The following is a 26,477-nucleotide window of genomic DNA, read 5'->3' as shown; positions in this document are numbered from 1 at the left end:
TATATGTTTTTCCACTGTGGCCCTGTGATGAACAAGGTGCTCAGATGGATAGCCCTACACCAGGGGCAGGTCATTCTAGTGGCTACAGGTTGGCCAAAGAGGCCATAGTTCATAGATTTGGTTCATCTTCTGGATGTCCAACCATTTCTTCTGCTTTCTCAGGGCCAATTCTTACTGCAACAAGAGCCAGTGCTGATGGAGGATCCGTCCAACTTTTGGCCTTATGGTTCAGCCATTGAGTGGGCACACAAGATGCAAGGGTTATTCTGATTTGGTCATTGCAGGCTAGGAAGCGTTCTACTTCTGTGGAGAATATTTGAAAACTGGTGTGCAGAGGCAGGCATTTCTCCTTTTTGTGGCTTCGATGGCACACATGTTGACCTTTCTCAAATGTAGCCTGGATAAGGGTTTAGTGCTTGGGACACTGAAGGTTCAGGTTGCAGAGCTGGCATGCTTCAGAGGCCGTTTGCAGCACTCATCTCTGGTCTCACACCCAGGTGTGGTCTACAGCAACCCGTTTGTACTATCTGTCCGGAGCGGGGTCTCAACTTGGTGTTCCATGCACTCCAAAGAGCACTATTTGAAGTCCGCCTTCCTGAAAGACCCTACCTTGAAATAAAACAAAAGAAAGGGCAGTAAGTTGATACCTTTTCTATTGGATTAAGTTTAATAATTTTTTTAAACAAGTTTTTTTTTTTTTTTCAGCTTTATTTTTATTTAGTCATTTTTCATTGCCATACAGAGTCAATACCATCAAACAAATGTCATCAACAGGTACTTGTAACTGAATAACTCTTCTGAAAGCTTAACTGCTATAATTATTAACAATAAGTATTAACCATGTCCCAGGTCCCCTGACTCTCCCACCCTCCCCTCCCCCTTCCCCTCTTGAGCTAAGTATTATGTGTCTTTATTGGCTTGCGTTAGCAGATGACCAGGTATTATATAAGTCCCATATTCTCTGATGTTGTATTATGTGTCCATTGCGTAGTGCAGTGAGCTTCGACATCAGTTGGATGTGTTTCAGTTTTTCCAACACGGCCGGGAATTCTGGTAGCCGAGGTCGCTTCCATGATGCCGCCAGCACCAGCTTGCCAGCGACAAACACCTGCGTAGCAAATTGGTGGATATGTTTTTTGGCCTCTGGCGGGCGAAAATGTAGGAGACAATAGTCTATTTTCAGCTGGTATTTTGTAGCAGTTACCAAATGCACAAAGTCCACAATTTTTTCCCAGTATCGGCGGGCATGTACGCAAGACCACCATATGTGCTGCATATCCCCTACCTCACCACAGTCCCGCCAACAAAGAGCTGATCCCGAGTGGTATATCTTGAACAAGCGGCTGGGCGTATAATACCAACTATATAATATCTTGTGTCCGTTTTCTACCATTGCACTGGATATTGACACTCTAAGCAGGGACCTAAACGCTCTAACCCATTGTAGTGGCTCATATGTGTTCTCCATTGCTCGCTCCCATCTTTGTGTGTAGAATTCTACCGGGTGGGTGCGGGCCAACAACGCTTTGTATATTCTGGAAATACCCCCCCTTCCTCCACCACCCATCAATCCCTTCTCCAGTTGTGTTTCTGTTAGATTAAGCTCCTCCAAGGCTCTGCGACGTATAAAGTCTCGTGCCTGGTAATACTGAAAAGCTTGCAGAGGGGAAAGCTCATGCTCCTGACATAGGTCTTGGAAAGAAGGAACCTGACCTTCCTCACACATCTGCCCCAATTCGCAAAGACCCATGTCCTCCCAGTCTCTATAAGCCAAATCCACTACTCCTGGTCCAAACTGGGGGGCAAATCTAAGAAATGAGTGTTTAAAGTATTTCCGCTCTGGGAAAAATTGCTCCCGTATCTTACACCAAGTTTGTAATGGCCACTGGAGAATTGGGGGACTCCTTTTGGTAAGCTCTCTGAGTGTGTGCTTTGGCAACCATGGTACTGCTCTGAGCGGATAGGGTTCCAGCCAGCTCTGTTCTATACATGTCCAAATTTTTCCTGCATCCCTCAGCCAGATAGCCAAAATTCGCAGGTGTGCAGCTATATAGTATGTATAGAAGGAAGGAACCCCCATCCCTCCTCTGTCTCTAAATTGGTACATCACCTCTCGTCTAACCCGTGGTGGCCTCCTCCTCCAGATAAACGAGAACACTCTACCCTGTAAACCCCTGAAAAAGGTATGTGGTATGGCAATAGGTAGGGCCATAAACAAGTATAACAGCTTTGGGAGAACTATCATCTTAATGGCATTAACCCTGCCCGCCCATGACAGGGTCAAGCCCTCCCACCTCTCCAGTTCCTGAAAGATCTCTCGCATTTTATGAGGAAAATTGGTGTCAAAAATATCTTCTAATTGACGAGGTATATTAACCCCTAGGTATCTAATGTATTTACGAGCCCATTTATATGGGAACTGTGCCTTCAGCAACTCTAACTGCGCACTGGGTAAATGTATATCGAGTGCCTCTGATTTATTGAAGTTAATTTTAAATCCTGATACTGCCCCATAGGCTAAGATTTCTTCCCCAATAATTGGAAAAGCTGTCAGGGGATCCTTAAGGATTAATAGGATGTCATCTGCAAACAGGAGTATTTTGGTTTCAATCCCCCCTCCCTTTAGGCCCTGTATGTTCAAGTTTGCTCTAATCCTGGCTGCCAGCGGCTCCATCACCAGAGCAAACAGCAAGGGGGATAGCGCGCATCCTTGTCTAGTACCTCTATAAAGGGAAAAGGGGCGAGTTAAAGTCCCGTTTATCCGTACCGCTGCTGTTGGGGTCTTATATATTATTTGCAGCCACTCTGCAAATCGCCCTCCTATACCAGCCTTCTCCAGAATCGCAAAGAGAAATGGCCAGCTGACCCGATCGAAAGCTTTTTCTGCGTCTAGGGATAATATACATAGCGGGGTTTTAGTTATTTGTGCCCCTTGTAACACTTGCAAAGTACGCCTTATATTATCAAAGGTCTGGCGATTTTGCACAAACCCTGCCTGGTCTTCATGTATGAGCAGTGGGAGATATTTCTGCAGTCTAGTGGCCATAATTTTTGAAAATATCTTATAGTCTACTCCTAATAGTGAAATAGGCCTGTATGAGCTGCATAGCTGAGGATCCTTGCCCGGTTTAGGCAGGACCGTGATCGTCGCCAAATTCCATGTCGGTGGCAGACCCGTAGTCTCATCTATCGAATTGAAAACCTTGACTAAAAGGGGGGCTATTAATTTCCCAAACATTTTATAGAATTTGTTCGTATATCCGTCAGGACCCGGGGCCTTATTAGGGGATAAACCTTTAATCGTCTGCTCCACCTCTTCTAACATAATAGGGGCCCCTAGGGTGTTGTCTAGGACCTCAGGGAGCCTAGGTAGCTCAATGCCTGCCAGAAAATTTGTAACCTCTTCCATCCCACCTTCAGATTCTGATCTATATAGCTCCATGTAATATTCCCTGAACGCCACTTCAAGAAATTCAGGGTCAGAATGCACAGTTCCCCCCGCGTCTCGTATACCCCCTATCAGATTCCTGCTAACCTGTTGTTTTAGTTTGTGGGCCAAGAGCCTGCTAGGCTTATTGCCAAATTCAAAGTGCGATTGGCGCGCTCTTAGTAGTTTTTCTGCCACATCTGCTAATTCTAATTCGTGCAATTGGTTGCGGAGGTCTGTCACCCGCAGCCTAATGCTCGAGGGGTTCTGAACAGTCTCCTGTTGCATAAGCGTCTCCGTCTGTACTAACTGTTGGCGTAGCTCGGTCTCCTTGGCACAGCGTGTCTTCCATGCCTGAGACCGCAGGGCTATCAGGTGACCTCGCACCACTGCTTTAAAACCTTCCCAGACAGTAGTGGGGGACACCTCCCCGTTGTCGTTGAAAAAAATATAATCTTTAATGTGTTGCTCCAATTGGTTAACAATATTGGGGTCAGTCAGCAAGGCGTCATCTAAGCGCCAATTATGTTGCCGTCTGACATGTCCCTGTCCCTTAAGCTGTAAAAGCACTGTGGAATGATCCGACCAAGTGCATGGATAAATAAGATGGTCCCCCACTATATTCAACATTGAGGTATCACCTAGCCACATATCAATTCTGGAGGAGGAGTGGTGTACTGCAGAAAAGTGAGTGTAAACACGCTGTGTAGGGTTCTCGCGTCTCCAGTAGTCTATTAATTGCCAGCGTGTTATAAAGTCATAGAATTTCCGCCTATCTTGTCTGGCATAGTTTGTGTCAGTAGAGGTATTGTCTAATGTTGGATTGAGGGTAAGATTAAAATCCCCTCCTATCAGTAGGGACCCTTCGATATTTCTCGTGAGTACCTTATCTAGCTCTGCAAAGAAATCTCCTTGGTTTGTGTTGGGACCATATACATTTATCAAAGTATATACTCTGCCTGCCAGTGCAAAAACAATTAACAAATACCTCCCCCCTTTATCCTTAACCACCTTCTTGACCTCCCAGGGTTTAGACCCGTGGAATGCTATCAGCACTCCTTTACTTTTCGTGTTGTCAATACTAGAAGCAAAGAATATAGAAGGATATTGCTTATGTTTGCACAGATATTCATATCGGGCTTTAAGATGAGTCTCCTGTACCAGACCTATATCTATTTTGAGCCTCTGCATCTCTCTAAACAGCAATTGCCGCTTCCTAGGCACATTTAGCCCTCGTACATTGAGTAGCATACACTTAATGTCTCCCATTAGTACTTAATATTTTAGGTGCCATTTTAAGCCCCTGCCTACACACTGGACATCATCCCTCTGCTTATGGTCATCTTGCTTCATACCAATTCCCTTCCCTCCCATCCCCTTCTCCCACATATACACCCCTCCCCCCTCCCACATCAACCCCAATTTCTTACAGAACACCCCTGAATATACCAGTAAGTGTTTAAGTGTGAGGAAGGAACCGCGTTTCTGCTTCCCACGTATCCCTTAAGTAACACATATCTCAAACTACCTTGCGTCCAAGGCTGGAGAGTTGCTTAACATGTGCAGTATCTGAAACCAACATTAACACTATTTGTGATAAAAGTAACAGTCTCACCACCTGTATTTTAGTTAGTTCATGTAATCTGTGTAGTAGATCGTTGACGTTGTAGCCTTTTATGGCCTTTTCCTACTCTCTGCCATTTTGGTGGGAGAGAGCGTTGGTTGATCTTTCTGTTCGGGTCTGCCTCTGTCCGGGCTTCTGGCTCCACAGCCTCTGGGCAAATCACTCGGGCCTCAGAAATTGATCTTATTTGGTGTTGTTTCCCATCTTTGTAAAAGACTAGTGCAAACGGATGTTTCCATCTGTATTGTATTTTAAGGTCTCTCAGGTGTCTGGTGAAGGGCTTTAGTTCTCCTCTGCGTCTGAGAGTAGCTGCTGCCAAGTCTTGATATATTTCAACGGCATATGAGTCCCACTTAAATTCCTGAGTCTGGCGCGCCGTATTCAACACCTTTTCCTTTAACTTGTAGTTGGAAAAACAAGCAATAATGTCCTTAGGTGTATTATTGCGCCCAGTACCTAGCGCCCTGTGCACTCGGTCTAAATGCACCGATTCCGGTTCCATAACTTCTCCGCTTGCCAATAACAATTCACAAACTACTTTTTGGATTACTTGTTCACAATTTTGATAAGTAGGAGTTTCCGGGATACCGCGAAATCTCAGATTGCTGCGGCGGCCCCTATTTTCTAAGTCCTCAAGTTTGTCCAGTAGTTGTTGTTGCTCACCCTGCATCTCCGAAATCTGGTGATCCAGTGCTCCCAGCGTTTCGCTATGGACTTCTACCTGGGACTCTGTATCCTCAAGACGCGAGCCCAACTCCCGTATCTCTCCTCGTAAGTCAGTTCCCAGCGTCGCCACTTCGGCCCGTAGGGCTTTCAGGTCCGCGCTAATATCTTGCAGCCAGGTTTGTATATTTGGAGACTCTCCCTCATCAGATATCTTATCTTTCGGCTGTTCCACCGGTTGCTCTGAAAGTTTGGATTTTTCTCCATTTACCGAGTCTCTCGGTTTCCGAACCTCCGCCATTTTGTTTTTAGCCGCTACCGCACCACCGGACAAAGCAAATCGCGAGAGGTCCGCCGATTTTCGAGCTGCGCTCATATGGTGCTATTGCTCTGCTTTTTGGGTACTCCCCTAGCTGTTTTTTGACTTTCCAGCCCCTGTGGACTCCGGTTTATCGCTCGTTTTCTCCGTGGGATCGCGGGAGCTTCACTCTCAAGCGTCCATGCGGTCTGATGACGTCACTTCCTCCCCCTTTAAACAAGTTTTTGATGGCACAAAGTCCACTGCACTAACCACTAGGCACTACACTGCAGCTCCTTGTGACTCTGGGCAAGTCACTTAACCCTCCATTGCCCCTGGTACAAAATAAGTACCTGAATATATGTAAACCGCTTTGAATGTAGTTGCAAAAACCTCCGAAAGGCGGTATATCAAGTCCCAGTTCCCTTTCCTTTCCCTTTTTCAGGTCTGTTATGAGCAAAAGATGACAACTTCAAACTACATACAAACTGGGAACAGAACAAACTTGTTACTTTGCACATTGTGGGTTACTGGGTAATTCTGGCACTTGGATGTGACTGTGCATGGGAAGCCTTGGTAAGTGTTGCCTCTTACCCACCGCCCAGCATTGTAATCTGGTGCTTGACATGCAGGAGTTTGGTATGTAGCACTTTGGCTTTGCAGACCACTAGATAAAAGAAGACATCCAGGGCTAGCTAAATTGTAAAAGAGCTGTATAAGCTAGTGATGGAGGCCATGTGATTCCTGCTGCTTATCAGCTGATAAGCTGATACTTGTGATTGTGGGGAGGCTCAGGGAGTGTTAGCTCGGGTCACTTAACCCAGAAGACAGCACATTTGGAGATCAGGTGACCCTCAGGGGGAGGAATGCTGGCTTCGGCCTAACCCCTGGTAAGCCTTTCCTCAGCTGAGAGGTGCCCACCTCTACCACCGGCTGCCTTTCAGGTGCTGTGGAGGACTTGCAGCTCATCTGCATATCCTTACAGCCTTCTCCGGGGTGACACCCAGGTCCACCCCGATCCACTCAGGGCCTCCGCTCCGTTTTCTATTTCTGTTGATGGCTCTCTCATTCTCCCTGTCTCCTCAGCTCGAAACCTTGGGGTCATCTTTGACTCTTCTCTCTCCTTCTCTGCTCATATCCAGCAGATCGCCAAGACCTGTCGTTTCTTTCTTTACAACATCCATAAAATCCGCCCCTTTCTTTCCGAGCACTCTACCAAAACCCTCATCCACACCCTTGTCACCTCTCGTTTACACTACTGCAATCTGCTTCTTGCTGGCCTCCCACTTAGTCACCTCTCCCCTCTCCAATCGGTTCAAAACTCTGCTGCCCGTCTCGTCTTCCGCCAGGGTCGCTTTACTCATAGTATCCCTTTCCTCAAGACCCTTCACTGGCTCCCTATCCGTTTTCGCATCCTGTTCAAACTTCTTCTACTAACCTATAAATGTACTCACTCTGCTGCTCCCCAGTATCTCTCCACACTCGTCCTTCCCTACACCCCTTCCCGTGCACTCCGCTCCATGGATAAATCCTTCTTATCTGTTCCCTTCTCCACTACTGCCAACTCCAGACTTCGCTCCTTCTGTCTCGCTGCACCCTACGCCTGGAATAAACTTCCTGAGCCCCTACGTCTTGCCCCATCCTTGGCCACCTTTAAATCTAGACTGAAAGCCCACCTCTTTAACATTGCTTTTGACTCGTAACCACTTGTAACCACTCGCCTCCACCTACCCTCCTCTCTTCCTTCCCGTTCACATTAATTGATTTGATTTGCTTACTTTAGTTATTTTTTGTCTATTAGATTGTAAGCTCTTTGAGCAGGGACTGTCTTTCTTCTATGTTTGTGCAGCGCTGCATACGCCTTGTAGCGCTATAGAAATGCTAAATAGTAGTAGTAGTAGTCTCTTGTAATCAGAGGTGATATTGTGATGTCATAATGCCTCAGGCCACCAATAAGAGCCAACCTCATCAGTGATGTCACAATGGCTTGATTGTCCTATACTTGGCTCACTTTTATTACATAGCTCTTTGAGCAGGGACTGTCTTTCTTCTATGTTTGTGCAGCGCTGCGTACGCCTTGTAGCGCTATAGAAATGCTAAATAGTAGTAGTAGATTTCAAGTGCTGTTTGTTCCACTGCTGCATTCTGTCTGTGCAGCCCTCCCCCAGTATATTTTGTACTTGACGGCACCCCCCTCTCCCGCATCTGTGTCCTGTCTCTCTGTCTGCTATATGACTTGCATATCTCTATAGGAAATGACCATTTTTAAGGAGAAGCTGTGAGAAGGTTTCCTGCTATGGAATGCCAACCATGTCAGGTCACAGTCTTAGCTCTCTTACTGGTAGTTGTAGTCTCTGATCAGGTTATGCCATACAATACTGTGGTACTGCCCCCTCTGGCCACAGAGAACATAGGCTAGTGGTCAGATTTCTCTTGTATGAATCAAGGGTTGTGTCTGCAGGAGACATTGGCTGGGGAGAGGAAGTCCTCTGAACCCTTGCCCTGCAGTAGAACCTAGCAGCTATTATCTGCTGCATGAATTGTTAGGCATGTTTACAGGGTACATGGGATGGACTAGACCCTGGCCTGCTCCTGTGCTGGGACTCAGGGCAGACCTTACCACCTAGCAAATTAGGCAAGTGCCTAGGGTGGCAACATTTTAGGTGACCCAATCACTGTGCTTGCCTTTGTTGTGGGCCCACTCCTCAATGCCCCACCATCTCACTGTAAAAGCAGTGCATCCTGCAGACCTTGTGCCCATTAGTATTTAAAGTGGTCATGATAAATACAAGCTACATATTTAACAGGTGACAGGTCGGGAGCAAATGGACTGATTCCTGCTGCTTGCTCTGCTACCTAGTTAGTGCGAAAGAAACTGGGACAGAGGAATGGATGGGAAGAGTTAGAGGCAGACACTGTTTCCCTGTTATCTAGTGGCAACCTGACCCCTTTCCTTGCCTACCCCAGACCCCTGGACAGCAATGCCCACTCGCTTCTGCCTCCAGGCCATCATTTCCAGGCAGGGGCCAGTCTGCTATATTTTGGAAATGATGTTCCAGAGATAGACGCGAGTATGCATTGCTCCTGTGCTCAAGATCTGGAGGTCCGGAGAGGGCTTGGTAAAGGGAGTTGGGGGTGGGTGCCACTAGACTCCAGGGACTTAAAAGAAAAATTAAAATTCGGGGTTTTTTGTTTGGGGGGAGGGGGGCTGCTAGACCCCAGGCAGTAGTTTTGTTGGGAGGGGGTGGGATGGTGGCTACCCAATTCCATCCGGGGCTGGGAGGATCACTAGACACCAAAGAAATTTTGTTAATATTGGGGTGGATTGCCTTTTTCCTTTTTTTTTTTTTTTTTGATTGATGTAATGACTCCTTTACTTTGGGCAGTTCGGAGCTTCCGAAGCTCTGTGCTCTCTGTGTCTGCACTGCAGACACTCAAACATCTGTATGTCTCTGTAACGCCAGCTCTGCAAACTCGGTGTTCACATCCAGAGTCTCTCTTGCTCACTCTCAGCTTACTTCAGACTCGTCTCAACTCCCAGGTTTGTCCTTCGATCATACAGTCAAAGATGTTGAGGGATCGATCCTTCGAGACTTAATTTGTTTGTCTCGTTGGCACCAGTGCCCTAGGGCTGAATTTCTGTCTGGGCACAAACAGCTCAAGGCAAACTACTGCGCACAGATTGTGACCAAGCCTCATGTCCTTGCCCCAAGCCCTTTCCGCAAACAAAAGGTCAGTTCAGTATCTTCTGTTCACACCCAGGGCACAGCTTAAAGCTGCTCATCTGCTTCTCTGACATGGTGAGAAACGCTGATGCGGCAAAATTAGAGCGAAAACAAAATAAAGAGCTGTGGGGGGGGGGGGGGGGGGGGGGGAAGGTCTGAAATGGGAGGTTAAGTGCTTGCAAGAAAAAAGGCATACTACTACTTAACATTTCTAAAGCGCTACTAGGGTTACGCAGCGCTGTACAATTTAACATAGAGGGACAGTCCCTGCTCAAAGAGCTTACAATCTAAAGGACACGTGAACAGTCAGACCGATAGGGGCAGTCAAATTGGGGCAGTCTGGATTTCCTGAAAGGTAAGAGTTAGGTGCCGAACGCAGCATTGAAGAGGTGGGCTTTAAGCAAAGACTTGAAGATGGGCAGGGAGGGGGCTTGGCTTAAGGGCTCGGGAAGGTTGTTCCAAGCATAGGGTGAGACGAGGCAGAATGAGCGGAGCCTGGAGTTGGAGGGATTTATCCTGTGAACGGAGGTTACGGGCGGGAACGTAAGGGGAGATGAGGGTAGAAAGGTAGTGAGGGGCAGCAGACTGAGTGCATTTGTAGGTAAGAAGGAGAAGCTTGAATTGAATGCGGTATCTGATCGGAAGCCAGTGAAGTGACCTGAGGAGAGGGGTGATATGAGTATATCGGTTCTGGCGGAATATGAGACGTGCAGCAGAGTTCTGAACAGATTGAAGGGAGGTTAGGTGGCTAAGTGGGAGGCATGCCAGTTAACGAGATGATGAAAAAGTAACAAAGCTGAAATAACTGGCCAGAACCTGCCAAAGATGCCAGGGATTTTTTTTCTTAGAGGAATGAAGAAACAAAGATGAGGCTGTTGAAGCTGTACTATCTCATGTCTGGCAGAAATGAACTTGCATTTGGACTACATTACAAATATTCTAGTTTTCCACAAACACCTTGTAAGTTCTATGCGGATTACATGTTAAAAGCGACCAGATCAGTATAAACAACCAACTGGCACCTCTCTACAAGGCACATTACTACTACTTATTTCTATAGCGCTACAAGGCATACGCAGCGCTGTACACCATACACAAAGCAAATAGTCTTTCAATAATTTCCTGAAAATTCAATCTTAAGTAGAGGAGTGTGGTAGCCGTGTTAGTCCACTCTTAAGGTTATCAATAGAAATCAAACAAAATAAAACATGGAAAAGAAAATAAGATGATACCTTTTTTATTGGACATAACTTAATACATTTCTTGATTAGCCAAGATTCAATTTACATAGACATCATATGAACAATACTGGTGCCAGCAGGGTTTCCACGCCTGTTGGTCAACATTTTACAGGACCAAGACACTGTACCAGTGACTTCACAGTGAGAATCCTGAAAGGTAACTTTAAAACCATACAAGAACGTAAGACCTTTGAAGTCAGAATGATTGAATATTTTAACACCCAACAGAAAGGACTTAACAAGGATCTGGGGTTCCTAACCCATTATAAACCATAAAGCTGTATGTCTCTGTTGATCACCCTCCCCTCACCTATCCACACCCATCCTGTTAGAATATCAATGATATGCTTTGATGTCCCCATGCATACCTCCGACCCACCCCCATCCTCCCACCCTGTCAGACTGTCATAGTAATGCTTGAATGTTTTCACTTATATACACTGTCAGCTAGCACATTTGGGCAACCTTCGAAAGCTAATCAAGAAATGTATTAAGTTATGTCCAATAAAAAAGGTATCATCTTATTTTCTTTTCCATGTTTTATTTTGTTTGATTTCTATTGATAACCTGAAAATTCAATAATTCCATACCTTTCTAATTTGTCTAGGAATAGAATTTCAAGTAGGCGCTTGAAACCAAAAACTAGAGTTAAAGAAGGATTTATATTTGCCGCTTTTTGGCAAGGCAAATGCAGTGTCATAGTATCACGTAATTTTCAGTTCTCAGAAGGCAACTCTACTTATTCAGACAGGCACATTGGAGCTCAGCCATAAAATATTTCCAAAAATGAATGTGCACACCTAAATACGTGCATCGATCGGCAGCCACTGCAGATCGATCAAGAGGGGAGTAATTCTGTCCTATGTACGAGCCTGATACATTAAACGTACAGGCCATATTCTGGACTATTTGTACTTCCTTAATTAGTCTGAGAGGAGCAACAGGGTTGCAGAAACACAAGAGCTCCTGCCGATGTGCATTAAAAGCCTTTCACGGTTCCTAAACACTGTGGAATAGGTCTCAGTTCAGCACCAAGCCACAGTGAGAGGCTGGTTTTCAGAGAAACTGTACCAGGAACCAAAGATTCTCTTACCAAATCATTACATTTTACCTACAGTATGTCCCATCCAGAGAGATCACAATTCCAGGGTCATCCCTCCCAAGAGAAAGGTGCTTAATGGGTCCTGTATCCGTGGTAAAGGGTTCCAGTAGCATGCTTGTTCTGTTTTTTTTTTTTCCTTTGGAAGGTGTACGGGTGGAATTGGGCCCAGTCTAATTTTTGCAGTGCTCTTTTGGATATTGCTTACGTCATACCTAGGTGCTGAATGTTTTTTGCAGGGCTTTTAATAATTATTTTGGTCGTTGCTGCAGCAGCGCATGTCAGTATAATATACAGATCGCAATAAGATTTTCCCTCAACGGACTGCTTTTTCAATTTCTGTGAATGTGGCATTTTTTTTAATATTCAGGGGTCCTTTTACAAAGGCATGGTAACATTTTTAATGCGCACTAATGATTAACTCGTTCTAAATGCTAGAGATGCCCATAGGAATATATGATCAGAGTATTCACTAGGCATATGTAACTGTTTGATGGTGAAGGGAGTGCTTAAATAATCTATCTCATTATACTTGGCTTCAACTTCACATAAAATACATCCTTATTCAAAACGTCATGGTCTAGTTAAGCAAAGATACTTTAATAGGATCGTCAGACCAGCGTGTCTGCCTCTGTAATGGCTAAAATGAGCCAAGCATGTTTCAAGGGCAGTACCGCAATCCTCACTGAACCTTAATTTTTGGTTTTTTTAGCTTTTTTCTTTTTATATTATTCACTTATAATAATATAATATTCAATTATGAATAATATAAAAATAAAAAAGCCAAAAATTAGGATCAGTGAGGATTGCGGTACTGCCCTTGAAACATGCTTGGCTCATTTTAGCCATTACAGAGGCAGACACGCTGGTCTGACGATCCTATTAAAGTATCTTTGCTTAACTAGACCATGACGTTTTGAATAAGGATGTATTTTATGTGAAGTTGAAGCTGAGTATAATGACATAGGAATATATGGGCATCTATAGGGTTTAGTGTATGCTTATTTTTAGCGTGTGCTAAAAACACTTGCATGCCTTTGTAAAAGCACCCCTCCGTTATTCTTTTGCACATAAAATAAATCAGTGTTCTGTATATATATTCATGCAAATGCCTAATATTAGTGTGCATATGTTGGTACGTATTTCACTGGGTTGTGAACCAAGGGTGTCTGATCTCCTGCCTGAGCTCTGATGGGGCTTGGCATGAATCGGGAGGCATATCTGGTTGTTCAGTTTGAGGATCTCCTTTAACTGGGTGCGTGTAGCAGGAAACAGTTGTCCCAGCCTCTTATATCAAGAGTAGTGCATGATTGCCAGTGGTTCCTCATCACTTGAGAAAGATTTAAGGACACATTGGGCTACATCCAGTGAATGGTGCTGAAAAAACGGCGCTCGATGCTATTCTGTAACAGGCACTCAAAGATGAGCCCTTCTCCCCCCGTCATAGAACAGCACTGAGTGCCAGGACTTACGCCTGCTGAGGACTTGGGCACACATCCTCGGTATTCTGTAATACTATGTACAACTTTTAGGAACACCCCTGAGCGACCCATGCACTTCCCATGGCCACGCCCCTTTTGGGTTGTGTGCAATGGCATTTAGGCACACATTGAGGCATATTTTCAAAGCACTTAGCCTTTCAAAGTTCCATAGGTTTCTGCAAGATATTCGCATAAATTCAGATTCGTGCCAGTTGACAGTTATTGGCACTAATTGGCTCAGCCAATTTAGCTGGGCCACATCTTGGATCGATGTCCAGTTTACAGTTCTCTCTTTCTCTGTGTATGTGTATATATAGATAGCATGTATGTATGTCTGTCTGTCTGGGAAATTTACATGTCCTACTCAGACTGCTATAACTGTGCATTTTTCTCTCTCAGGACCGGGAAGAGCGGAAGCTACTGCTGGATCCTGGCACAAACCCCTCAAATAAAGTGACAAATGGAGCTGAACCAAATTACCCCAACCTTTCCTCTACTCGGACAGATGAGCAGGCCATGCTGTCATCCATCCTGGCCAAGACAGCACTGTGAGTACCACGAGGGAGCTCCAGGGCTTTTTCTCAGGGCTGACATTGGACCTATTCTTTAGATTGTCTAGCAGAAGAGACAGAAGACTTTCAGTAACACCAGTAGCCTCCCGCCTCTCTCTATAGTACCACTAGCTACCCCCAATCTATGGCACCAGTACCCTCCTACCCTTTATGTCAAATGTTACCTGTCTGAATTCCATCAGCTGCTGAAGCAACTCCTTGTTCACAGACCTCAACAACCCAGCTTTAACTGGTTTCAACAATGCTATTTATTATTATCCTCGTCTCTTGAGTGTCTTTGCAAGATCATTTTGCAGTTCAAATGCCAAACTGTGTTGCTGGGTTACCCCTCACACTAAAAGTGACTTCATCTGAAGTAATAACATTAGAAATCACATTACATAGAAACAGAGAAAAATGTAGGCAGATAAAGACCATATGGCCTATCCAGTCTCTTGAATTCAGATGCTGTTTTCATCTCCATCAGCATCACATGGAGGCTGTTCCACAAATTCACCACACTTTTCCGTGAAGTATTTCCTCGGGTTACTTCTTAGTCTGTCCCCTTTCACCTTCATCGCATGCCCCCTTGTTCCAGAGCTTCCTTTCAATTGGAAGAGACTCGCCTTGTAGATATTCAAATGTCTCGTATCGTCTCTCCCCTCTCCTGCCTTTCTTCCAAAGTATATATACTGAGATCTTTAAGTCTGTCCCCGTACGCTTTGACAGACCACTGACCATTTTAGAAATACATTTTCTTTGCTCCTCCTCGCTTTAACCCTGGGGTGAATTGGTGTACGTCAGTGAAAGATTTCAGAGTCAATTAGAAGATCTATCCTGTTGTGATAAAATCGTAGAAAGTGCATTGAATGTAGGTGTACTGTGTGTCTAAAGTGTTGTGATGTACTGTATCTGAGAGGTGTTTCCTGTGGAGTGGGAGAATCACTAACAACTCTCTCTCCGTCCTTCACAGGAATATCATTGATGTTTCCGCTGCAGATTCACAGGGAATGGAACAGCATGAGTACATGGACAGGGCGAGACAGTACAGGTAAGGTAGGATCTCTGCTATCACCCCCAATACAGAGAGGCAGAGAAGAGTGTGCAAGTTGTAGGACAAATCGGAAGGCCACAGGTCAGCCCAAAATCCAGAGCTCTGAAGCGCTGCAGAGGGGCCGTATTACTTTGAGATGCTCCGTCCTAAGGCATCTCGGAGCTGTGAAACATTTGGCTAAAATCTGTTGGAACCTTCTCCATATGATGATAGTGAATGCATTGGCCTTGCCGATGCGCTGTTATTTTTCATTGTTAATGTTTCTGTCCATTGATATCAATGTGTATCTGGCAAACGCTGTAAAACCTTGGGCTGGAGATTTGTGTAGTTGTTATGTACAGAAGAAGGGACAACAGTCGTTCAGGGAGAAGCCAGATGTCGTCTTCATTATTGAGATGAGCATTCAGCAGACCTGTCATGTTTTCCTGGAGCAGTAGAGGCGAGATCTGCAAAAGTGATGTAGTGATTTTCACATTTCCCTGCAGTTTGAAAGTCTTCATAAGAAGATTACGTACAGGCAGAGCTGCTTTTGGTGCAGTAAACGATTGTATTTGTAGCGGCACGCAGAAGTAAACGCTAGATTTAGTTGGTAACTGTTGTGGATTAAATGAATACTTTGGTGACTAAGTTTTGCATGTTTGTCAGGTGTTTCCCTTGGAGTTTGTCATGCAAATTCTGATGAAGTAGTGCTTAAGGCCGTGTTCACAATGTTTCTGACGCTTCCAGGATTAAGATTCTCCAATTGATTCTGATCCAACCTTGTCTTTCACCTTCTGATGTTCTCTAATTGGACAGGAGTGGAGAAATATTTTGGAAAACTTGAACGTTGGCCCTAACGTTTTTGGATGCGTGTGTGTTTGTTAGACTCTTAATTTTGTTTCAGTGCCCCAGGATGCGATGGCAGTGTCTTCTCTCTGTACAGCAGATATTCTTTCCTTTGTCCTGGGCTATTGACAGGGGCAGACAGTACTCTCTAGGTTGCCTGGGGTTTTTCTGCCCCAGATTTGTGGAGTCTTATTTTGTGTTGTTTTATATATTATTTTGGGGATATTTTGTTCCTCCTAAATGATCTCATTCTTCTTGGATTATACTTTGCATCTCGTAGTAGTAGTATGTTGGCAGAGTATGCAAAGAGTTTTGCGGGGTGGATTACAATCTGTTTTGTCTAAAGTTGTGAATTGGTTTAATGAAATTATTGAGGGTATGGAGGAGGGGGTTGGAAGAGACTTCCTCAGGTGCCCTTCATAAAGTTCATTTGTTTTCATGTATGCTGGAGTTGTGAGAGGTGCAGGATAAGTTGGGGAGGAGAGACGGTTTGTAAGAAACACTTCAGATCTTTCATGTGTGTGTGTTTTAGGGTCTCTGTCTGTTCACTCTTTATATTCTTGGGTAACCTTACCTCTTAGGATCCTTACTGTACAGACATTGATGGATTGGTCAGGCCTGACAAGATATCCCTTTGTGATTCTCTGTGGTGTATCCTTTTCTTTCTTGGAGGTATATTGTAAAGTGTAGTTTCTGGGCGATCTCATCAGTATAAGAGTTTTCTTCACATCCCTTGCAGAGCATGATGTAGTCTACGTTCACAGAGAAGAACAAATATGACTTATTTATACTGATTGTCTCGCCTCTGTGAAAGGCATACCACCTTATTCCCTATGTGCATAGTAGGTGTCAAGTTCTTGGATATTTGCAGGCTCTGTGTTTGTTAATTTCTTGATATGCTGCCTACAGAGTAGCGACACAAGGCGGTTTACAAAGCTATAATTGAGGCAGAAAGGAACTGTAATGCAATTAACAGGACAGGATAGTAGAAACTGCAAGGGGAGGAGAGAGAGAAGGAAAAGGGAGGGGAAGGGGGAGACCCAGCCCTCTTAGTGGGCAGCCAGCCCTGCCAGTTGGCCATACGCTTGTTAAAACAAGTAGGTCTTTAGAGCGGCCCTAAACTATAGCGACGAAGGTTCTGAGTGTAGTGGTCTAGGGAGGGCATTCAGAGTGCTGGTGCTGTACAAAAGAAAGCTGATTGGCGGGTGGAGACCAAGTGTGAACGATATTCATAGAATTGAGAGACGGGACTCATAGGTTGAACATGAGGCATGCGGGAATGTATCAGAAGTGGGGTGACGTGATCAAGTCTCTTGGCACGGGAGAGAATACAAACAACTGTATTTTGCACAGTTTGAAGTTTCTTAATGAAATAGTGTTAATGCCAACATAGATATTAGAATAGTCAAACGCCGAAGGACTAAAGCGTGTAGTAAGATAAAGCCAGGAGAGGGATCTAGAAATGGGTGAACAGCATGGAATGGTCAAAGCTGCGTTTTTATACTCAAAGCTACCTGTCGGTCAAACCTAAGCTGTTGGTAGACAATGAGATATTTAAAGGATGTTACGAGAGGAATTCTGATACTTTTAACTGGGCAACCAGTAAGCCAGGAGCCAGTAGATTTTACTGGATTGAGGACCAAGCAATTTATCCTGGAGCCATCCAATGACTAAGTTGAGGCATTATTGGATCTGAATAAAGTCTAAACAGGGTCATGAAGAGAGAGAAGCAAAATGTTGTCTTTTATAGTTAAAGATGGTAATATTTAAGTCTTTAATAAGAATAAAGATAGAGTTCAAGAAAATATTAAAAAGAAGAGGGGCCAAACTGACCCCTGCAGAAGGAGGTGACCAAAAACACATTTTTCAGTGCGTTTAGAAAAAAACTGTAAGGTTTGAGATGGGCCTAGAACTGGAATATATATATAATGTATTTTTATTCAGATTGGAGGTAATACAGAAAAACTGAGGAGTGAGAAGGAGATATGTGTAGAGGATGACCAGGAAAAGGTCAGATATTTGGGAAGGATTAGAAAAGGACCACTGTTAGCTGGGTTGGATTTGAGTTTTGATTGCTCACCTTTCTAGATCTGAACTTGAACCAAGTTACATTCCCTGCTTAAGAGCAAACAGTCTAATTCTGTACCTGAGGCAGTAGCAACATACCCCAAATCACAAGGATTTGTACCAGGCACCCCTGGTATTTAGCCCACTATTCTAACTATTGAGCTTTTCCTCCAAGGTACTCGTGCAAGTGATTTGTGTTTTTATAAACGCTGGCTGTGGCATATATCACAGCTGGTATACTTATAGCCAAGCTGTTTAATTTAGAAACAGAGAAAAACTAAAGCAGATAGAAGACCTTTTGACCAAGTGGCGTACCAAAGTGGGGGCGGTCCGTCCCGGGTGCACGCTGCTGGGGGGTGCCGCGGCGCGCGCCTGTCAGCTGAGTTCGCTAACTTCGCTGCAGCTTCCTCTGCCCTGGAACAGGTTACTTCCTGTTCTGGCCAGGGCAGAGGGAGCTGCAGCGAAGTTAGCGAACTCAGCTGACAGGCACATGCCGCGGCACCCCCCCCCCCCCCCCAGCGGCGTGCACTGGGGGGGGGGGGGGGGCGCATCGGTGATCCGCCCCGGGTGTCATGCAGGCTAGGATCGCCACTACTTTTCACCTATCCAGTCTTGCCTGTCCACGCCATCTACTATCCTTTCCTCTCCCTTAGAGATCCTATGGACCTGTCCCGAGATTTCTTGAATTCAGATACAGTTTTCATCTTTACCACCTCCACTGGGAGGCTGTTCGATGCATCCACCTCCCTTTCCATGAAGAAGTATTTTCTCCCCTCTCACCTTCATCCTACCCCGTCATTCCAGAGCTTCCTTTCAGTTTAAAGAGACTCACCTCCTGTGGGAAGTGGTCCAGTGCGAGCTGTGGGCAAGAACTAGGGAACATTGGGTTCCATTTCTGCTGCTGACTCTCTGTAACCTTGGGTGAGTCAATTTATCCCCCTTTGCCTCAGGTACCAATTTAGACTGTAAGCTTTTTGGGGAAGGGACATACTGTACAGCTTCCCAGTGACAAGCAAAATGAAGAATAAAGATCAGCTGAGTGGAGGAGTAGCCTAATGGTTAGTGCAGCGGGTTTTGAACTGGTGACCTGGGTTCAATTCCCACTGCAGCTCCTTGGGCAAGTCACTTAACCCTCCATTTTCCCCAGGTACAAATAAGTACCTGTATATTCTATGTAAACCGTTTTGAATGTAGTTGCAAAAACCACAGAGAGGCAGTATATCGAGTCCCATTTCCCTTTCCCTATTTGAGATTCTACATGGAATGTTGCTACTGGAGGAGTATCCTAGTGGTTAGTGCAGTGGACTTTGATCCTGGTGACCTGGGTTCAATTCCCACTGCAGCTCCCTGTGACTCTGTGCAAGTCACTTAACCCTCATTGCCCCAGGTACAAAAAGTTTGATTATGAGCCTTCTAGGGACAAGAGAGTAACTGCATATCATGTGTCTAGTAGTGCTATAGAAATGATTAGTAGTAGCAGCTGAGGAAAGACTTAGGGCAGGCTAGGCCTGAGCCACTGTCATATTCCATGTCTCTTCTTTCTCTCTCTTTCCGCAGCACACGGCTGGTAGTGCTCAGTAACAGTCTGTCCCATTGGAAGAAGCTGCCGCCGCTGCCTTCCCTCACCAGCCAGCCACACCAGGTGCTCGCCAGTGAGCCTGTGTCCTTCACAGACATTCAACAGGTTCGTGTGACGCACTGAGGCTCGAACCTGAGCTCTTCAGCAACATGTCAGGCAGAACTTTCATTTCATCCCCCTTTGAGGGGGAAGAAATTCAGTCGGTGTTTTGTGGTATATGTGTACATGTATTCTTTTGGGGTTTTTTTATTTTTAATTTCTTGGGAATTTGTGTTGGTTACAAACTGATCAAACTTCGCAGAAAATCAGTGGAAAATGTATCAGTTTATTTTGGTTTGACAGGAGGATAAAAAATATTTATTAAAACAGTTGGGCAGAAGAGAAGTAAGGTCCAGTGGAGGGTGGGGGAGCAAGAGTTCCCAAACTTGTCATTGGCAAGGCAAGATGAAAATGGTAACGATCTTTTCTCCCCTTCCTTTCACCTCAGTATATTTCCTTATTCTTTGCCACTTTCTTCTTCCAATCTTTTCTCTCCATTTTTCTCATCCCACTCCTGTCTTGTGTCCCCGAGGAGGTCGCTGGTCTGATCTTGCTACACCATTTCTCATCAAACTACACTGGCTACCCATTAAAGCAAGAATAGAATTCAAGCTATCTGTATGGCCTCACATCATCCTACATTCAGCACCTCGTCCAACTACATCGACCCAAAAGAACCCTAAGATCCTTAAAGGAAATCAAACTGGTTATACCAACTTCACAAGAATGCCGAAAAAAGAAAACTCACAACGTGACAATTACAGGCAAAGGAGACATAAGATTAATAACAGACTATCTGCATTTCAGACACTCAGTTAAAACGTGGTTATTCCAGAAACGCTTTGGCTCAACCTCAGGAAAACTTAGCCCCCACATCTGTACAAAACACGGAAGACGAAACACAAAACCACCTGCCAAACCTAGCAGAATACTCACACAGAACCTAAACTTGTCCCGATAAAAATGGTGGAGGGTCTACATTATAGACTATGAGTTCATAGTAACATAGTAAATGACGGCAGATAAAGACCTGAATGGCCCATCCAGTCTGCCCAACAGTCACATTCATTATCAATTCAAGATTAAATCAACAATGAACGTGAGATTATATACTTGATTACTGTCTTTTTCGAAAGACTAAAGTTTCTTATTAAATATGATCATACACAAACAATTATGCTCAACCATGTCTAGCTAGTTAATAAGATGTAATGTAATATTGATCGTGACTGAATAGATATGGATGTGCTGGAGTGTAAATTTTAGTACAAGAAGAGTGCTGGGCAGACTTTTACACTCTATGCACTGAGAAAGGCAGGGACAAATCAAACTCGAGAATATATATAAAGTATCACATACCGTGTAAATGAGTTTATCTTGTTGGGCAGACTGGATGGACCCTAAGGTCTTTATCTGCCGTCATTTACTATGTTTACTGTATACTGAACAGTTCCGCTGTAAGTTATTATTAATTTTAGCTAATCTTTTGATAACATACAACATGTTAAATGTAAACCGCTTAGAGCTTGTCAGTAAAGCGGGTTATAAATGCCAAATTAAATTAAATCCCGGGGTCTCGTTTTTTCTTTTTCCATTTCCTCGGCATTTTCTATTTTCTTCCCTTTCCTGGCTCAGTATGTTTCTGTTTCAAAATAATCTTTTCCATTACATTCTTTCCCACTATTCCAGGACAAGTGGGTAGTTATATCCAACGACCAGCAGGTGGAGATAGGAAATCCAGAACTGAGCCCCACTACTTAGCCACGTGCTAGCCACCCAGTTCCTCAGTATCTTCTATCTCCAGCAGGTGGATGGACATACTTCGTTTGTCTCTGAGAGGCAGTTGGGGTCTCCTGGTCCGGTTGGTGATTGGTTCCCAGTGGAGTCTTCCCTGAAGAAAATGTAGACATACCTTGTGGTGTTGGGTCCCTGTCTTCCTCCCACCTGGGGCTATTTTCCCTCCCTAGTCTCTTTTCTACACTGCCTGTACAGCAACCAAAAAAAAAAGAGGCACTTTAGTTCTCTTGTGCAGAGTGGCCCTGAACCGGCGGTGTCGGTTGGGGCAGGAGAGGAGAGGAGGTGAGTGTGTCCTCCGTATTGCAGTGTCCAGGCGATGAGTGGAGCGTTGTCGGTGGCAGTCGGGCTCGCCCTTTCCCTTGTCGCGCCTTTTCTGTGCGGCGCTAGCGCTGACAAAATTTTTAAAAATAAAGAACAAGAGAAAAGGAATGGCGTAGAGGGGAAGCGGACCTTGGTTAGCGCGCCGGGGTGAGTTGGACCGACAGCGGGTGGTTGATTACCGGCACCATGTCACTCTGCGGAGAGCGTGAAGTGCTGCTTGTCCTGTGGGGGTCAACGCTCCTCTTCGGACCTCTGCACAGCGTGCAGGCCGGTGTCTCTGAGCAGAGGAGGGGAGTCGGGTGGAGCTTCCCGGGGAAGTCAGACTTTGAGTGTCAGCCCAATTCCCCTGGAAGAGCTGTTGGCGGTTCCCCCTTGGTGGAGGCGGGAACATCGGCCATTTTATTCCCTTCCCTGCCTGTAGCAGAAAGTGCGGCTGTCGCTGTAGGAGTCTTGCCTGCTCAGGGGGTTCCCTTTTCTCCTGAGTTCATCTTTTTGCTCCATCAGGCTTTCTTATTGAAGCGGGGGGGGGGGGGGAATCGGTTTTAGCCCCCCCCCCCCCCTTCCACCCAAGAGGATTCAGCCAGGTGTGCTGGATGACCCCTTGGAATGCGTTTCCCCGGGATCACCAGGGTCGGATGTAGAGTCCACGTCCTCAGCGGGCCCTTCGGTCCTGGAGCGTTTGGAGGAGGGAGAACTCCCCTCGGGAGACGGGGATGACCTCGGCTGCTCCGGCTTTTCCAAAAGGACGAGTTGAGAGTATTGATTTTGGAGTCCTTGGCGCTTCTTGCAATTTCGGAACCGGTGTGGGGGGGGGGTCCTTCTGATTCACAGCTGTCGGGGCCCACAAAAGTGCTGAGTGGGCCCTCTAAGGCCTTCCCAATGCATCCGGATATTCAAGAATTGATATCCACGGAATACTCCGGTAAGACCTAATTTCTCCTTTCTAAATATTACCTGGTGCTATTTATAATGCTTGGCAAGGATGTCCTAAGGAGTTGGCCAGTATTGGTAGTGACAAGGTTGCTAGAAGGGCAGTAGAAAGAATTGCCATTTGGAGCAGTAGTATGTTGAGCCACTGCAGAGGTATGAGTGATATCTGTGAGTGAATCGAGCTGCTAAGGAGGCTGGTGCAGTGGCGAAGTGTGCAGGTGAACCAGGGTGAACGATGTGGATCCTTAAAATGCTGTATTGATGGCAGTGGAGGGCAGCCCGCTCCAACTTCAGAAGGTGGCAGCAGATGCTCAGATGGTGCAAGGAAGCCCGATCACATGACTGTGGGGATGTTGAGCAGTGGCAGATGAAGGTGGAGGCATCCATGAAAAGCAGGTCATGGTACAGTGTGTTTAAAATCGTACACGGTAGAGTCGCAAATCACTAGGATGAAGGAAACTGGAAGTACTTATGCTTTGTTTGAAATGTGACAGTTTTTTTAACCCTGCAATGAGGCATTTCTTTAATCGCCGGGTCTGTATATTCATTGTCATCATCCAGATAGGCAGTGTAGAAAGTGCTGACGGTGATACATACACATAAGCTGGTTAATGTAGGCCAACCTTTTGTGGGTAGGAACGGGAGAATGCTGTTCTTTGGGGTTCTACATGGAATGTTGCTACTAATTGGGTTTCTGCCAGGTACTTGTGACCTGGATTGGCTACTGTTGGAAGCAGAGTACTCGGCTAGATGGACTATTGGCTACTCTTATGTTCTTATGAGAGCCACGGGCTTGTGTCTTCTTCTGTAGCTTGGCACATGTGTAATCTTGGGTTACCCAAGTGGGTGGTAGTGATATCTGGTTGCAGTCACTACAGGTGCACTATCCCCAACTACTGCTGGCTTCATGAACATGAACCACAGCTGGGAATAGAACCCAGATATTTCTCTTCCCGCTGCCGGGCTTGTAAGTTGGCCTTATGGATTTATTTTTTTTGATGCACATTATAAAGAAAATAATTGAAGTGGACCTTTGTTTTCTGCGTCTTAATCTTATGTATGTCTGCTTTCTCTGTGCCTGACCCTTTCCTCTCGCTTCCCCTTTGTTTATGATACTGATCTTTTCTCACTCTGTGATCCACTTCTCTTTTTTCCTTGCTGCCTCTGGGCTTTGCTGTTTTTCACTCAGCTCTTTTGCTGCACAGAATGAATCCCCAGCTGTAGCAGTGCCCAGACTTAACACATTTTGTTCAGAAAGTTTGAGCAGAACTTAAGTGCGTATGATCAGCAGAGAGGAGAGATGACTGTAAATTCAGAAAAGCAATTCTTTATGTATGTTCCACGTCTGTTGCTGCTTCTTGCTTATCCTTTTTCATTTTTCTCTGTCTCTGTTTTTCAGATTTAACAATTTTGGCATTTATTTGCCAGATACATTGAGTGGTAAAAGGAAAGAGAATTAAAGAAGGTTCTCAAGTTTTGCTTCTGGTCTGTTAAATTTTTGGCCTGGTAGAAGGATCCAGTCTATTTTGTTGCCAGAGCCCTGGTTTCTTTCATTTCTCCTGAGATGGTGCAGAATTTTTTCCTGCATGTTCTTTTGTGGGAAGAATTTGGTTTTCAGTGCTATTGCGCTGCATTTCTGTTCTTATTTTTCTGGGTTTCCACTTCAGTTTTTACCTGCATGTTTGTATTTCTAGTTCTGCACTTACATTGTATTGGGTGAAGGTTTGTATACTTGTGAGCCAGATTCTGGGAAGGGATCTGAAGTAGCCTGATGGTCTGTTTCTGTAATCTGAGATGCACTAGTTCTGTAGAGCAATATCCTGGAGGCTACCTAGCCAGTCTGCTTTTCCGGATAACCAATGAATATGCATGGGAGACTGCTTGCAGTGAAACCCAGACTGGCTAAATGCCTCCATTGATGTAGATCCTGGTACATAAGTACATAAGTAATTCCAAACTGGGAAAAGACCAAGGGTCCATCGAGCCCAGCATCCTGTCCACGACAGCGGCCAATCCAGGCCAAGGGCACCTGGCGAGCTTCCCAAACGTACAAACATTCTATACATGTTATTCCTGGAATTGTGGATTTTTCCCAAGTCCATTTAGTAGCGGTTTATGGATTTGTCCTTTAGGAAACCGTCTAACCCCTTTTTAAACTCTGCCAAGCTAACCGCCTTCACCACGTTCTCCGGCAACGAATTGCAGAGTTTAATTATGCGTTGGGTGAAGAAACATTTTCTCCGATTTGTTTTAAATTTACTAGACTGTAGTTTCATCGCATGCCCCCTAGTCCTAGTCCTGGTAACATTTCACTCGCTCACTTATCTAATAACTTTTTCTTTTTTTTTTTCTCATCCTTTCAGGTTTCAAAGATAGCTGCTTATGCCTTCAGTGCACTTTCTCAGATCCGAGTGGATGCAAAAGAAGATTTGGTTGTACAGTTCGGTATCCCGTGATTCCACCCCACCTTTCCTCTTCCCCTCCCCCTCCCCACTTTCCTTCTCTCATTCCTTTTCTTTCAATGTGGCATCTGGCCATTTGGAAACTTGTACAGATACCACAGTTTGTCACTAATCTCAAACATGACAACTAGCTCCGTGACTAAAACCTGCTGCTGCTGTTTTGTAACCCGGACCTGTTCCAAGGACTTCCCTCTCCTCTTGCAGTCGGCGGTGATAAATTGAGGAGCGCGAAGACACCCGACGGCAGCGAGGAGGACTTCGTGTGCAGCCTCTTCAGCAGCAGGTGTTACAGTCAGAGGACAGAATGGATGTTTGCCTCTTCTCTGATCAGGCACATGCAGTATTTTAATCTAGGACTGGCTAAAACAGACTTCGGTTTACGCTCCTGTAGGAAACAATCCACCATCTCTGGAGGCAGATCAGAACCTAGCTCTTTATTTCTGAGGGAGTCAGTTTTTTTTTTTTTTTTCATTTTAAACAGAGAATCTAGCTGGTTTCGTACAGCCATCATATAACAGGGTAGTACAGCATAATTTTCTGCATTCATTTTTATTTGTTCAAACGAGCATGATACCCTGTAGCACTTCAAGGCGTGTTCTGTTCAAACATTTTAAATGTAAAACACAGTTTTGCATGAGGTTTGAACAAGGGGAGCTGGGAAGGAAGCGGCAGCGACCTGCAAGCCTGAATCACTTTAGCCCATCCCTAACTCTAAGCGATGTGTAAGAATTTGTCCTATCAAGTGGAAATCATCGTGACCCAAAAGCACTAATTAGTAAATCACAGAGGTTGTTTATCATTGGGACACTTGGAGCTGATCGCTTGCTAACATGAAATTTTAAGTTTTTGACCTGCTTTGGAAGCACTGTTGGTCTGTGAATGTGAGATATTAAACAGTTACCAGTTTGTACTTTCTAAGAACCTGCAATTTTACATGTTCAAAGGGTTGGCTTTTTTTTTTTTTTTTTCCTGGCACGGTATATAAATATATTCATCAATATTTTATTTTAGTGTGTGCTTTTTATGGAGTCTATTTAGATCTTTAGCAAATTTAGCCTCCTTGTTCTACATGTAAGAAAACTCATACTTGGTGCAGTTAAAAAAAAAAAAAAAAAGATTAAATGCGTTGAACACCAAAGGGGCAACAATGTTAAGTTTTAAATTTTAAAATCTAGTGCTGCTCGTACTCACGGCACACAGAAAGTATTTTATGTAAACATTTTATTGCCCCCACGGTCCTACATCCTAGGTGAGTAACAAACATATAAACGGCGAGTGACCATACTCACTTGCA

The 26,477-nt window shown here is 44.9% G+C and overlaps 1 protein-coding gene across 1 annotated transcript in view; it reads left to right on the top strand.

Moving 5' to 3' along the window:
* LAMTOR1 (late endosomal/lysosomal adaptor, MAPK and MTOR activator 1) overlaps positions 1 to 26,188 on the top strand; it is a 35,343-nt gene extending 9,155 nt beyond the window's left edge. Inside the window, exons 2-5 of the mRNA XM_030199977.1 lie at positions 13,958 to 14,106; positions 15,083 to 15,160; positions 19,613 to 19,739; positions 25,085 to 26,188. Of these exons, the coding sequence (XP_030055837.1) occupies positions 13,958 to 14,106; positions 15,083 to 15,160; positions 19,613 to 19,739; positions 25,085 to 25,177 (447 nt within the window). The 3' untranslated portion in view covers positions 25,178 to 26,188. The remainder of the gene's footprint in view (positions 1 to 13,957; positions 14,107 to 15,082; positions 15,161 to 19,612; positions 19,740 to 25,084) is intronic.
* Positions 26,189 to 26,477: the final 289 nt, after the last annotated feature.

The sequence above is a fragment of the Microcaecilia unicolor genome, chromosome 4 (assembly GCF_901765095.1).
Source record: "Microcaecilia unicolor chromosome 4, aMicUni1.1, whole genome shotgun sequence".
In the NCBI taxonomy this organism is placed as follows: domain Eukaryota; kingdom Metazoa; phylum Chordata; class Amphibia; order Gymnophiona; family Siphonopidae; genus Microcaecilia; species Microcaecilia unicolor.
The sequence above is the reverse complement of the archived record's forward strand: the minus strand, read 5'-3'. Positions and strand labels throughout refer to the sequence as shown.